General features: G+C 41.5%; 1 protein-coding gene across 8 annotated transcripts in view; it reads left to right on the top strand.

The window, feature by feature from the left end:
* Positions 1 to 15,672, top strand: part of LOC110514479 (protein FAM135A) — a 50,455-nt gene that overhangs the window by 2,248 nt on the left and 32,535 nt on the right. For all 8 annotated transcript variants that reach the window (XM_090217604.1, XM_090217600.1, XM_090217607.1 and 5 more), the window contains exons 2-3: positions 1,736 to 1,865; positions 10,100 to 10,179. In XM_090217604.1, the coding sequence (XP_090073730.1) occupies positions 1,789 to 1,865; positions 10,100 to 10,179 (157 nt within the window). In that variant the 5' untranslated portion in view covers positions 1,736 to 1,788. The remainder of the gene's footprint in view (positions 1 to 1,735; positions 1,866 to 10,099; positions 10,180 to 15,672) is intronic.

The following is a 15,672-nucleotide window of genomic DNA, read 5'->3' as shown; positions in this document are numbered from 1 at the left end:
GCAGATGCAGGTACTGGTGTTGTCCCATATAAGAGAAATGTGCAACAGGTTTTAACATGCCCTGCTCCCAGCACCTCCACTTTATGACATGGCTTTGGAAACTATGGAAACCCAGAGACTGTGTTCTCATGCAACACAGTGTTCTCATTTTCTTGCAGCCTGTCTATGGATGATGCTACTGTTAGTTAGACAGTGATATTCTTGTCTATCCTATAATTTATGTGCCTATATTAATAAGTAAAGCATTGCCTAGAGGAGGAGTGCTGATCTAGGATCAGGTCCTCCCTGTCCATTCATTATAATCTAAAATGCGTAACTGTTCCCAGATCATCACTCCTACTCTGAGGAGAAGCTTTATGAATACGGTGTTGATATGATTAAAGTAAATTCCCTGCGTTTTCACTCAATAATTTACAGCATTCCTTGCTGTAAGATGGAGAGCTTGTTATGTATGGTGGCTTGCTTTGGTTGTTTATGAATACATAAGAGTCTCTCTGGTTATCTGCCTGAGAAAACCATGCCAGTCTTGTTGTTTGTCTCCCTCCTTCATCTCTGAGTGAAAGAGTGGGGGCAGGGGGATAGAGAGAGAGGAAAACGAGAGAAGGGAAGAGAGAAACTGACAGAGAGGGCCAGAGAGAGCGGTCGAGGCGGAGAGAGAGAGAGTCAGAGATCAGAGAGACAGAACATGACAGACTTGGTGGGAGAAAGAGAGTGTTAGGGAGAGATCTAAACAGTCTGTATTCAAGGCTTCCTTGGCATTAGATATCATAACAACCCTGCTAGCTGTACCCTCTCTGCCCTACTTGGCCTCTTTCCTGTGTGTTTTCTAAATAACCCAGCCCAGGTCTCTTTAGTTCAGTCACATCTAAGCCATCTATCTCCTTCAAATCTGCAGCCGGCCATATTGTCTTCCCCCTCCAACTCGTCTGCTTTCATTGCCAGGAACATGGCACCATTAGCTCTACAAGACTGTCATTTATTCATTCCTCACATGAGTCATTTATAGGGCTTCTGGGTGATTTTGCTATGCCAATTTCTCTCAGCTCCATTGCGCCGAATCTGCCCTCTGGGTCTTCGTTCCACCTGTGTGTTTCAGACTAGGTTCAATTCTCCTCTGCCCCTAAGACTTGGCTTGACTAAGTTGAATTAATTTAAGACCTGTTGGAGACCTGTTGGAGGCCTGTAGACACGTACTTAGTGTATTTCTAGTATTGTCCAGTAGTTGATATAGTATTTCAGGACTATTTTAGCGTGTGATTCATAGCTGTTCCTCCCCCCCCCATACTCTCGCTCTCCCCCATCCATCTCCCTCTCTCTCTGTCTCCCCCCACCTTCTCTCTCTGTTTGGCTGAGCTGCCAGCCAATTAGGAAAGACATGTTATTTACATCTGAAGCAGAGAACCCAGCAGGCAGCAGCCCTCATGGGTCTGTTTGGATTGGGTGTTCGGTGCTTGTTATTGGAAACAGCTGAGCCAAGTGCGACTGTTTGTTTGCTGTTGACTAGGTGTGTGTGTGTGTGTGCCTGCGTGATTTGTACTTTCGCTGTGTGTGTGTGTAGGTGACTGCCTGACCGCCTGAGGGTGTGTGTGATGAGAACACATGCTCCACTGTAATTCTCTACTAGTGTGAAGAGAGAAAGGCCTCAAGGTTGTTCCTGTATTTGTGTCCAGTGTGATGATAACTCCTCTTCACATCAGTTCAGGTAACTCACATGGATGCTCTCCTCCTTCCACAGGGGTCATAATGTCCCAGGTGATGTAAGCCTTCTGTCTGCCTCTGAAGCCAAACATGAGTGAGGTGCAGGCCACGGTGGAGTTCTCTGTTGAGCTCCACAAGTTCTACAATGTGGACCTGTTCCAAAGAGGGTGAGTGACTGTGTCTCTTCTTCACTGCTCTGCAGACTGACTGTCAGCCCTCTGTGGTGCTTCTTCTAGGCTGCCCTGCTTATCAAGCACACCAAGGCTTTCTGGGGAAATTCCACGGGCCTCGATTTTCAAGTTTCTGAATAAGTTTACATTTAGTGTTATACTGTTGTTATTGCTTGAAGCTACAGGGACTGAAACTTTCATCCTCACTTAGCCCCCAGTCCCTATTTTGTAAATGAAAGGAAGCTTGATTGTGACGTTTTGATGTCAATATAGATGTCACACGCCCTGTTCTAATGGATATGATTAAGATATGGTGGCAATGCCAGGTATCTTGTGGTGGGACACTTTTCCTCAGCCGAACGATAATGATGTTACCAGGAGGATTATTCAAATCCGTTTCAAGGCAAAGAGGTTGAATTGAGACACGTTAGTCAGTGATAATAACAAGCCCATGTCCTCCAAGTAGGCTGCTCTCTCTGCATCTGAACAAACTGATAGTGACATTCTTCCATCTCATAATTGTGTTACAATGATGTCCATCTCTTCAGACACGCTATTGGTCATTTATTCAAATGGCCGTTTCTATTGATTTGTGTGTGTAAAAGTCCTCATCCTCCACCTTCTAATGCAGTCTGAGTAGAAAGCCCCCGCCTGGGGTCGTTGAGTTGACTAGCAAGTAAACACTGGCTCACCTCAAGAGGCCTGACTGACTTTATTTAAAGGGACACTATTTGTAGACATTTTGAGCAGAGGGACTCTGTCATATCTATGTTAAGCGAGCCTACCGCACGCTTCCAGGCTACCACTGTCGCTATAGGCTATTAGTCCCGTTTGTAGATGCACTCGTTTGACTGCCAGTTCTTATTTTCATCCACCATCTGCATGCCGTGCGTCATGCTACCTTTTGAGAGGAATCCAGTCTAGATTTGTCACGATGGTTCCTGTACATGGTGTCAGAAACCTGTCACCCAAGTCATCAGGTCTGAGTAGTGAAACACATATCCATTATGTCTGATCTCTTGATTATGGTCTGGGTTGTGTTCGATAAGACACACAGCGGTAAACAAAATGAAAATGAGTGTTTCTTATTGGACAAGTTCAGGTAGTCCCTCCTTGTTTCAATCTGTTTCCTTCTATTTAATACCTAATGAACACAACCCTGATGGTGGAGCATGGTGTGATAATGGCCTTGGAACCCCATGGTAACTGGCATAAATGTAGTGCAGAGACCAAAAGTAACAGTCTTCCTCAGCCAAGTAGAAAAACAGTATTTTTTCCGGGTCCAAGGGTTTGTGTATATTAACACAGGACCTGACGACCATTGTCTTGACAAGGACAGGTCACATGACTTGCCATTGTTGTGGTGCTTCATTCAGTGTTGGAAGGCAGAGTTCCCTTCGCTTCCCTTATTGCTTCACAGTGGCAGTGTAGCTGTGCTGTGATAGCTAGGTGTTGATTTGTGTTAACAGTGGCTGTGGGTCAAACCTTTACAATGAGAGCCTTGGCCTTTCCAGCTTTCACAAAACTATTTGGGGTTTATGGCGTGACATTTTAAGCTGCAATGATAAACATTAATTTAGTGGTGATTTGGGCTCTTCTCCGCACATCATTCTACAATGAACTCATTAGAAAGCCTATCTAGCCTCATCTTGTACACATTGACGCCCTTTGTAATGTTTACAACCTTAAGGCCAAATGTGCTTCCTGCAGCAATGGTTGGCGTTAGCAAGACAAGACCACTGAGATACTGACATGCCTTCAGATCTTTAACTTCACACTGTACACTGATGTTCATCACGCAGATTGTCCTACTGTAACATTGACTCTTCACGGTCCCTGAGGCCTAAACTACTCTGGAAGCTGACATTCCAGTGTAGCGTGACACTCGGCTACACTAAGTGAACAATGTGTCTGTAGCCATCAGAACGCAGTCGGGCTGAGTGTCTGGTTGTAGTGGACTCAGCTGTGGAGCAGAGCAGGAAGCCGGCTGCGGCCTAGATATTCCCCCAACAGAGTTCCCATGACGTCGGCTTCAGAGAGGATGGAAAGCTCTCTTTTTGCTTCCTGCTTCACAGTGGCCTCTACCCACCGTTGTACTGCAGGGATTTTTCTTCCATTGTAATCATTGGGCAGGCAGCCTAAACTGTTCGCCTAGCTCCAAACTGTTTTTATATTATGAATTTTGGTGATGGAAAAACAATTCAATCGTAAACTTAAATGACTAAAAGCAGATATAAAATATGTAGAAAGAATAATGGACCTATATACATTGAGCGGACAAAACATTCTGATTACCTACTCTTTCCATGACACAGACTGACCAGGTGAAAGATATGATCCCTGGTTGATGTCACTAAATCCACTTCAGTCAGTGTAGATGGAGGGGAGGAGACGGGTTAAAGAAGGAATTTCAAGCCTTGAGACATGAATTGTGTATGTGTGCTGTTCAGAGGATGAATGAGCAAGACGACATATTGAAGTGCCTTTGAACTGGTTATGGTAGTAGGTGCCAGGCGCACCAGTTTGAGTGTCAGGAACTGCAACGCTGCTGGGTTTTCATGTTCAACAGTTTTCCTGTGTGTATCAAGAATGGTACACCACCCAAAGGACATCCAGCCAACTTGAGACAACTGTGGGAAGCATTGGAGTCAACATGGGCCAGCCTCCCTGTGGAACGCTTTTACTTTCTAAAACTAATTGAGGCTGTAATGAGGGCAAAAGGGGGTGTAACAAAATATTAGGAAGGTGTTCCTAATGTTCTGTACACTCAGTGTATATTTGAAATAATATCATCTTTAAGAACTAACCATCGCCAAAATAAAGCTTCACATTCAGGGAGAATAAAATATCCCAAAACAATGAATTTAGCAGTATTCATTTTGTTATTATGTTTGAGAAAAAGAACACAGCCTTAGCCATGGCAAAATGTGTAGAATAGAAGGAAACTAGCATTAAAACTGTCTTTTTCTCTCGGCTTCATGGCAGAATATGTAGAATCGCAGAAAATTTGCTTTAAAACGGCAAAATGTTGTATCTACAGAGCCAAGATGGGGGCCTTTAAAATGTTCTCTAAGATGTAGCCACACTGAGACGTGCTCATTGCCACGCCCTCTGCCACACCCCCTGCCACGCCCAGCACCTAAGCCCCTTTTTGAGCCAGGAAAAAAAACTGTACAGTTTCCATAGCAATGTTCCCTCTCATTTTCAGGTCTGCTGAGTGCAAACTTGAAAGTTGTGAAAATTCTGTGCAACTTCCAGGGTGCGTTTACTGTCAACACTGAGGCTGTACCTGCTTTAAGTTACAGTTTCAGACAATGGTCAGATAGGCAACTGTGGCTATTTGATCATAATTTAGAGTGGCCTACCATCAAAAACAATGGAGAAAATGCCTCCCATAACATTTAAACATGGACATAGCTGTTCTATCATTCAACCTACAGTAGCAGCCAATGTGTGGTGTTTAATGTAGGTCTACGTTCCTTGAGACTTTTGACTTGACATTAACATGTTAATCCACTTGTCCTTCAGACAAGGAGGTGACTGAACATGTTGTTGTTGTTGAATGCAAGAAACCACTTTACAAAATAAAATGCATTATTATACCCACACCATTATTACAGAGATTCAGACACATTATGCTACCCTCTGCCTATTGGCTACTTGTATTATAAGACAGGCTTGAATAATCTAACACTTCCCCTTTTTAAGACAAAAAAAAGTGCTCTTTACCAGACTCACTTTTTTCAAAGATGTCTAGCTAGACATGTAGGAAGCAAGCACTCCCCTATTGTTGACTACTAATGATCTATAACTGGACTAATAACTCACTAACTAGTAATCACTCCCCTATTGTTGACTACTAATGATCTATAACTGGGCTAATAACTCACTAACAAAGGATATGAACAGAATGTGCACACGTGGCTGCATGCAGCTCTTGCTTTGATCTCAAAACAAGCACATCCCGGTGCAGAGTACACTGAGTCCTGCCTGCCAATACAATGAATTCCGATGCGTTCTGCCTACAACAAAACCTCTTGCAGTTAGTTATGCATACTAAGTCTTGCATAGTTCGTTTTGTTTCGATATGTTACATTGAAAGTGGCTAATATTGCATTGATTCGATCACAATTCCCACAGTAGAGCGAAGCGTTGATAGTTTTAATTAAAGGGGGAAACTCTAAAATTGAATGAAATTCAATCTCCTGCTTCTCTGCGGGGGCTGATGTTTCTTCTGTTTGGCAGTCCCAGTGAGCTACGCACGAGCGCAGCTTAGAGGGAACATTGATCCGTAGTGATCTCAACAGCACCTTATATGCAGAGTCCTTTGTCTGCTACGTAGGTGTGATAAAAGACTAGTCCATATCCTAGTGTATTTTGGTCTGTGTCCGGCTGTCTGCTTTCCTTCCATTGGAAACATATGGCGAGTCAGGAAACAAACATGGGATGTGGTTCAGACGGACACAACAGTGGAATAGGCTGTTCCTTTCTGGTGCTGCATCACAATGTAACAACACCACACACACACACACACAGCTTTGAGTCAACCTAGTAGTCAGGTTATACCAGCCACGGCTCCGAATCAGCCTAGTGGTCAGGTTATACCAGCCACGGCTCCGAATCAGCCTAGTGGTCAGGTTATACCAGCCACGGCTCCGAATCAGCCTAGTGGTCAGGTTATACCAGCCACGGCTCCGAATCAGCCTAGTGGTCAGGTTATACCAGCCACGGCTCCGAATCAGCCTAGCGGTCAGGTTATACCAGCCACGGCTCTGAATCAGCCTAGCGGTCAGGTTATACCAGCAAAACATCTCTTACACATCTGGGAAATGTACATTCAAAAGGAGACGACAGCATGTTGTAATCCTGTCCTGAGCAGAGCACTGACCAGCAGACAGTCTCAGAGTAGGACTGCTGTTCTAGGATCAGGTCCACCCAGGTTGTCGTGTAATCTTATTCATTATGATCGTAAAGAGAGAACTGATCCTAGATCAGTACATGTTTGTTTGAATATGGGCCCTGGTCTTTCTTTACCCATCAATACTTTAAATGTGAGTTTAACACACGAGTGAGTGTTAAAGAAAGTGCTCATTATTCATTCATGAAAAGTTCAAGCTCGTTTTACTTGCCTTTAGTAAACCTACACCGACTGTTCTCTTCTTACTAGGCTGTCTGTCCCCTGTCTTCACTCTAAACTACAGGCCTATAGGTGACCCCAACAGAGCCAGACTCTTTCTATACTCTGTCTTCACAATGTATTCATACCTCCTGACCTATTCCACATGTTGTTACAGCCTGGATTCAACATGTGTTTCTCATCCATCCACACACAACCTCATGACAAAATGGATGAAATGCATGTGTTTCTCACCCATCTACACACACAACCTCATGACAAAATGGATGAAATACATGTTTCTCATCCATCTACACACAACCTCATGACAAAATGGATGAAATGCATGTGTTTCTCACCCATCTACACACACAACCTCATGACAAAATGGATGAAATACATGTGTTTCTCACCCATCTACACACACAACCTCATGACAAAATGGATGAAATACATGTGTTTCTCACCCATCTACACACACAACCTCATGACAAAATGGATGAAATACATGTTTCTCATCCATCTACACACAACCTCATTACAAAATTGATGAAATACATGTGTTTCTCACCCATCTACACACACAACCTCATGACAAAATGGATGAAATACATGTGTTTCTCACCCATCTACACACACAACCTCATGACAAAATGGATGAAATACATGTGTTTCTCACCCATCTACACACACAACATCATGACAAAATGGATTAAATACATGTGTTTCTCACCCATCTACACACAACCTCATGACAAAATGGATTAAATACATGTGTTTCTCACCCATCTACACACACAACCTCATGACAAAATGGATTAAATACATGTGTTTCTCACCCATCTACACACAACCTCATGACAAAATGGATTAAATACATGTGTTTCTCACCCATCTACACACACAACCTCATGACAAAATGGATTAAATACATGTGTTTCTCACCCATCTACACACACAACCTCATGACAAAATGGATTAAATACATGTGTTTCTCACCCATCTACACACACAACCTCATGACAAAATGGATTAAATACATGTGTTTCTCACCCATCTACACACACAACCTCATGACAAAATGGATGAAATACATGTGTTTCTCATCCATCTACACACACAACCTCATGACAAAATGGATTAAATACATGTGTTTCTCACCCATCTACACACACAACCTCATGACAAAATGGATGAAATACATGTGTTTCTCATCCATCTACACACACAACCTCATGACAAAATGGATTAAATACATGTGTTTCTCACCCATCTACACACACAACCTCATGACAAAATGGATTAAATACATGTGTTTCTCACCCATCTACACACACAACCTCATGACAAAATGGATGAAATACATGTGTTTCTCACCCATCTACACACACAACCTCATGACAAAATGGATGAAATACATGTGTTTCTCACCCATCTACACACAACCTCATGACAAAATGGATGAAATACATGTGTTTCTCATCCATCTACACACACAACCTCATGACAAAATGGATGAAATACATGTGTTTCTCATCCATCTACACACACAACCTCATGACAAAATGGATGAAATACATGTGTTTCTCACCCATCTACACACACAACCTCATGACAAAATGGATGAAATACATGTGTTTCTCATCCATCTACACACACAACCTCATGACAAAATGGATTAAATACATGTGTTTCTCACCCATCTACACACAACCTCATGACAAAATGGATTAAATACATGTGTTTCTCACCCATCTACACACACAACCTCATGACAAAATGGATTAAATACATGTGTTTCTCACCCATCTACACACACAACCTCATGACAAAATGGATTAAATACATGTGTTTCTCACCCATCTACACACACAACCTCATGACAAAATGGATTAAATACATGTGTTTCTCACCCATCTACACACACAACCTCATGACAAAATGGATTAAATACATGTGTTTCTCACCCATCTACACACACAACCTCATGACAAAATGGATTAAATACATGTGTTTCTCACCCATCTACACACACAACCTCATGACAAAATGAAAACATATTTTTAGAAATGTTTGCAAATGTATTGAAAATGAAATACAGAAATATCTCAGGATGCGTGTTTAGAAATATTTTGATTCTGTACAGATGTTTTTTCTCTGTCATTTAGGTTTGTAATTGTAGAGTAACTACAATGTTGTTGATCCAACCTCAGTTTTCTCCTATCACAGCCATTAAACTCTTTTAAACTTACCATTGGCCTCATGGTAAAATCCCTGAGCGGTTTCCTTCCTCTCAGGCAATTTGAGTTAGGAAGGACTGTATCTTTGTAGTGACTGGGTGTATTGATACACCATCTAAAGTGTCATTTATAACTTCACCATGCTCAAAGGGTTATTCAATGTCTTCTTTTTTATTTCTACCCATCTACCAATAGGTGCCCTTCTTTGCAAGGCATTGGAAAACCTCCCTGGTCTTTGTGGTTAAATCTGTGTTTGAAATTCACTGCTCGACTGAGGGATCTTACAGATCCAGATATGTGTGGGGTACAGAGATGAGGTAGTCACTCAAAACTCATGTTAAACACTATTGCACACGGAGTCCATGCAACTTATTATGTGACTTGTTAAGCATATTTTTACTCCTGAACTTCTTTCGGTTTGTCCTAACAAAGGGGTTGAATACTTATTGATTTAAGAAATTTCAGCTTTTCATTTTTTATGAATCTGTTAAAAAAATCTAAAAACATATTCCACTTTGTAATTATGGTGTGTAGGCCAGTGACAAACCTACATTTAATCATTTTAAATTCAGGCTGTAACACACCAGAATGTGGAGAAAGTCCAGGGGTTTGAATACCTTCTGAAGGCTCTGTAGGCTAGAGATTTTTAATAGGCCAATTGTTCTAATTTCAGTTGGGTTAAAGCTACAGTATGTCCCATCAAATGAGTTCTGTGCTTAGAATTCCTACATTCTGTAGCGACCTTGGACTAGAACATGCAGTGTCTACCTTCGTCATCAAGATGTTGGAGTGACAGCTGTAAGAGCCTGGGTTCCAGTCCTGGAAGAACACTATGTCCTCCCTGTTGTTTTCATTACTAACGGTTTGTCTCCCAGGTTCTACCAGATCCGTGCCAGTATGAAAGTGCCATCACGAGTCCCTCACAAAGTAGAGGCCAGTCTACTCCACCCACCAGGTCAGTTAACACACACACACTTTCTCTCTCTCTAAAATGCTTTAGTTGTGTGTCCAACCATAAAGAAATAGCCTTCTTTTGTATTATTAACTATTATTATTTGTGTGTCCATTTTCGGGAAACTTGTCTTGCATCTCAACAAATCACAGCACAGTAGGGATTAGTTGTTATTATTATTATTAGTTATTTATTCAGTTGACTTCTACTGGTGGGAATAGCTAATTTCTGGGCTCTGGGGTTTTTGTAAAGATGGGAGTCAGTGTCTGTGGCCTGATGGTAGGAGCTGTACTCCTGGTTGAGTGGGTGTGTCAGGTCAGTGGCAATTCTCACTCCTGCCCTCACTACTGTCTCCAAGAACAGCGCTTCCATGTTCTTCAGAATAACTCAATGTGGTTGTTTTTAATAGTGATGGATAACTGTTTGTACCAGGCTTGGAAACACAATGTGGTTGTTTTAATAGTGATGGATAACTGTTTGTACCAGGCTTGGAAACACAATGTGGTTGTTTTAATAGTGATGGATAACTGTTAGTACCAGGCTTGGAAACACAATGTGGTTGTTTTAATAGTGATGGATAACTGTTAGTACCAGGCTTGGAAACACAATGTGGTTGTTTTAATAGTGATGGATAACTGTTTGTACCAGGCTTGGAAACACAATGTGGTTGTTTTAATAGTGATGGATAACTGTTTGTACCAGGCTTGGAAACACAATGTGGTTGTTTTAATAGTGATGGATAACTGTTCTACCAGACTTGGAAACACAATGTGGTTGTTTTAATAGTGATGGATAACTGTTCTACCAGACTTGGAAACACAATGTGGTTGTTTTAATAGTGATGGATAACTGTTCTACCAGACTTGGAAACACAATGTGGTTGTTTTAATAGTGATGGATAACTGTTTGTACCAGGCTTGGAAACACAATGTGGTTGTTTTAATAGTGATGGATAACTGTTCTACCAGACTTGGAAACACAATGTGGTTGTTTTTAATAGTGATGGATAACTGTTTGTACCAGGCTTGGAAACACAATGTGGTTGTTTTAATAGTGATGGATAACTGTTCTACCAGACTTGGAAACATAATGTGGTTGTTTTAATAGTGATGGATAACTGTTTGTACCAGGCTTGGAAACACAATGTGGTTGTTTTAATAGTGATGGATAACTGTTCTACCAGACTTGGAAACACAATGTGGTTGTTTTAATAGTGATGGATAACTGTTCTACCAGACTTGGAAACACAATGTGGTTGTTTTAATAGTGATGGATAACTGTTTGTACCAGGCTTGGAAACACAATGTGGTTGTTTTAATAGTGATGGATAACTGTTTGTACCAGGCTTGGAAACACAATGTGGTTGTTTTAATAGTGATGGATAACTGTACCAGGCTTGGAAACACAATGTGGTTGTTTTAATAGAGATGGATAACTGTTTGTACCAGGCTTGGAAACACAATGTGGTTGTTTTAATAGTGATGGATAACTGTACCAGGCTTGGAAACACAATGTGGTTGTTTTAATAGAGATGGATAACTGTTTGTACCAGGCTTGGAAACACAATGTGGTTGTTTTAATAGTGATGGATAACTGTACCAGGCTTGGAAACACAATGTGGTTGTTTTAATAGAGATGGATAACTGTTAGTACCAGGCTTGGAAACATAATGTGGTTGTTTTTTATTGACCTGATATTTCTTTAATTTTCTCAGGAAATACAGTCATTGTTGTATATCTGTTGTATATCTGTTGTGTTTGAGTCCAGGAGAGTTTTGAGTCTATTATAGTTCCAAGATATTTGTGCTCAACTGATTCTATTTGAAGTCGATGTGGATGGGCCCGGTATCATCTTTTATATTTCTGAGGTTTGTCACTTCCTTTGTTTTCCCCCTTTTAAGAATGTGTTTTCCTTATTTCTGTCCTGTAGTCATCCTGGACACCTCTATTAAACCAACACCTTGCTGTATCATCTGCATACTTTACTGTTTCACCTTCTGGTGTTATTTGGGTGCAAATGTTAGTGTAGAGGGTGAACCGAACCAGCAAAAGGACACTGCTCTGGGGTACCCTTATATTGGCGGTTAGTGGGTTCTGATGTATTCACACTGAACCTCACTCTTCTGACCCGACTGGTGAGAGAACACCTGATCCAGTTGATGAGACGTGCGTTGATGCTCATGGTCACTAGTTTGTTCACCAGAATATCAGGACGTAATGTGTCGAAAGCAGATAAAAACAAATCTACAAAAAGTATTGTGGCGTCTGAACGTGGTTTATCCAGATCATGTAGATTTGATGGAGGAAGACCGGTGCATCTTCAGCTCCACGGCCTGGTTTATATGCCAGCTGGAACGGGTCCAGTAGGCTCTCTGTGTGCAGGAGTAGGTGTCCCAGGACAATGGGGTCCAAACATTAGATCATCACAGAGGTTAAGCAGATGGGATGACCGTCATTCAGGGATTGGGATGATTCACTTTGTGAATGGGCACGATAGTTTCACTTTTCTAGATTTGGGTGGTTCTGCTGCTGTCCAATGACATTTGAAAAAGTATTCTGTACATGTTACACAGCCACTTACACTCCCTGATAACATCCCACTTAGACCATCACAGCCTTTTGCTTTCTGAGGATTGAGTTTGGAGAAGACCTGAAAGGCAACCTTTTCAGAGACGATTCTGGGACTCTGGGATGATTCTGGGACTGCCATCCCATGTATTGTTATTTTCAAGTATGTTTTTCATTCTGAGTTTGTAATCCAAGTAGTTTTTAAACTACTTTAATGTTTCTTTGAATGGATTTCATCAGAGTTGTATCCACCCCTTGACTTTTTCCACATTTTGTTACATCCTTATTCTAAAATGGATGACATTTTTGCACATAATTTTTTAAAATTTACATACGTATTCAGACCCTTTACGCTTAATGGGTTCTGAGTTCTAAACTTGAAATATTGTTAATCATGAGGAAATGAGGAGTGCCACAGTCTGGTTTCTACACCAGAAGTGAATGGGTATCCATAGGAGGTCGGGTCAATTAAGGGTGGATATGAGCCAGAGGCTTGGAATGTACTGAGTAAAGGAAAGACAATCACATGTTTGCAGTCACTGATAAGGGTGGAGAGATGTGGATTAGTGTGGAATGAGGTCAGGTCACATTAAGGGAGAAGGAACAGTACCTTTGGCAGTGTTTACAGCCTCAAGTCTTCTCGGTTATGACGCTATAAGCTCGGCACACATGTGTTTGGGGAGTTTCTCCTATTCTTCTCTGAAGATTCTCTCAAGCTCTGTCAGGTTGGATGGGGAGCGTCGCTGCACAGCTATTTTCAGGTCTCTCCAGAGATGTTCGATCAGTGGCTGGGCCACTCAACGACATTCAGAGACTAGTCCCGAAGCCACTCCTGCGTTGTCTTGGCTGTGTGCTTAGGGTCGTTGTCCTGTTGGAAGGTGAACCTTCGCCCCAGTCTGAAGTCCTGAGTGTTCTGGAACATGTTTTCATCAATGTTCTCTGTACTTTGCTCCGTTCATCTTTCCCTCGATCCTGACTAGTCTTTCAGTCCCTGCTGCTGAAAAATATCCCCACAGCATGATGCTGCCACCACCATGCTTCACTGTAGGGATGGTGCCAGGTTTCCTCCAGACTTGACGCTTGGCATTCAGGCCAGAGGAACTCTGGAGCTCTGGAGTTACCATCGTGTTCTTGGTCTCTTCCCTGACCAAAGCCCTTCTCCCCCGATTGCTGCAGACATTGTTTGATACCCTTTCACAGATCTGTGCCTCGACACAATCCTGTCTCGGAGCTCTACGGACAATTCCTTCGACCTCATGGCTTGGTTTTTCCTCTGACATGCGCTGTCAACTGTGGGACCTTTTATATAGACAGCTGTGTGGCTTTCAAAATCATGTCCAATCAATTTAATTTATAACAGGTGGACTCCAATCAAGTTATAGAAACATCCTCAAGGATGATCAATGGAAACAGGATGCACCTGAGCTCATTTTTGAGTCCCATAGCAAATGGTCTGAATAGGTATGTAAGTCAGGTATTTATTTTCTTTTTTTGTGGGGTGGGGGGGTGGGGGGTTGCAAACATTTCTAGAAACCTGTTTTCGCTTCGTCATTATGGGGTATTGTGTGTAGATTGATGATTTTTTAAAATCAATTTTAGAATAAGGCTGAAACGTAACATGTAGAAAATGTCAAGGGTGTCTGAATAGTTTCAGAACACACTGTATGTAGTCAGTAATGGTCCCATTCAGTTCCTCAGTGTTTTTGTTTGTGTCACATAATACCCCCCAAATGATACAGTCAAAGCAGCCTTTTAATAACATGTCCATATTTATTTCAGACCAATCCTTCACCTACGTTATCCAAGGTTTTTCAGATGGCATGTTCTGTTTGTAACGATGTGAGAGCAAGATGGAATTATGATCCGAGTCCAAGTTGTGCTGTATGCTGTCTAACCATTCGTTATGCTTCATTAACAGAGATGTTTTCTGATTGCGTGTGTAGCAGGTTCCATATTCATCATTTGGGAGGGTTTTGTTTAAGTTCTTGGTTCTCCTTCAACATATTTTACTATGAAGGGAATGATTAGGCCAGACGTTAACCTTGCTAGCGCAGGGGTTCCGCTAGCGGAACACCTCGACAACATTCAGCTGAGAAGGCAGCGCGCGAAATTCAAAAATATATTTTTAGAAATATGTAACTTTCACACATTCACAAGTCCAATACAGCAAATGAAAGATAAACATCTTGTTAATCTACCCATCGTGTCCGATTTAAAAAATGCTTTACAGCTAAAGCACAACATATGATTATGTTAGATCACCGCCAAGTCGAAAAAACAGCCATTTTTCCAACCAAAGATAGGAATCACAAAAAACAGAAATATAGATAAAATGAATCACTAACCTTTGATGATCTTCATCAGATGACACTCATAGGACATCATGTTACACAATACATGTAAGTTTTGCTCGATAATGTGCATATTTCTGTCCAAAAATCTGTTTACATTGGCGCCTTACGTGCAGTAATGTTTTGATTCCAAAACATCCAGTGATTTTGCAGAAATACTAATAATAAACATTGATAAAAGATACTAGTGTTATTCACAGAATTAAAGATAGACTTCTCCTTAATGCAACCGCTGTGTCAGATCTTTTAAAAAACTTTACGGAAAAAGCATAATCTGAGAACGGCGCTCAGAACCCAAAACAGCCAGAGGAATAGCCGCCATTTTGGAATCAACAAAGTTAGAAACAACACCATAAATATTCACTTAGCTTTGATGATCTTCATCAGAAGGCAGTCCCAGGAATCCCAGTTCGACAATAAATGACTGATTTGTTCCATCATTTATGTCCAAATAGCCACTTGTTGTTAGCGTGTTCAGCCCAGTAACCCATCTTCATGAGGCGCAAGCATTTCATCCAGACAAAAAATTAAAGTTCCATTACAGTCCTTTAGAAACATGTCAAACGATGTATGGAATC

This window comes from Oncorhynchus mykiss, chromosome 23 (genome assembly GCF_057628025.1).
Source record: "Oncorhynchus mykiss isolate SJ-2025 chromosome 23, ASM5762802v1, whole genome shotgun sequence".
NCBI lineage: Eukaryota > Metazoa > Chordata > Actinopteri > Salmoniformes > Salmonidae > Oncorhynchus > Oncorhynchus mykiss.
Note: the sequence above shows the minus strand (reverse complement) of the source record. Positions and strands in the feature narration are given on the sequence as shown.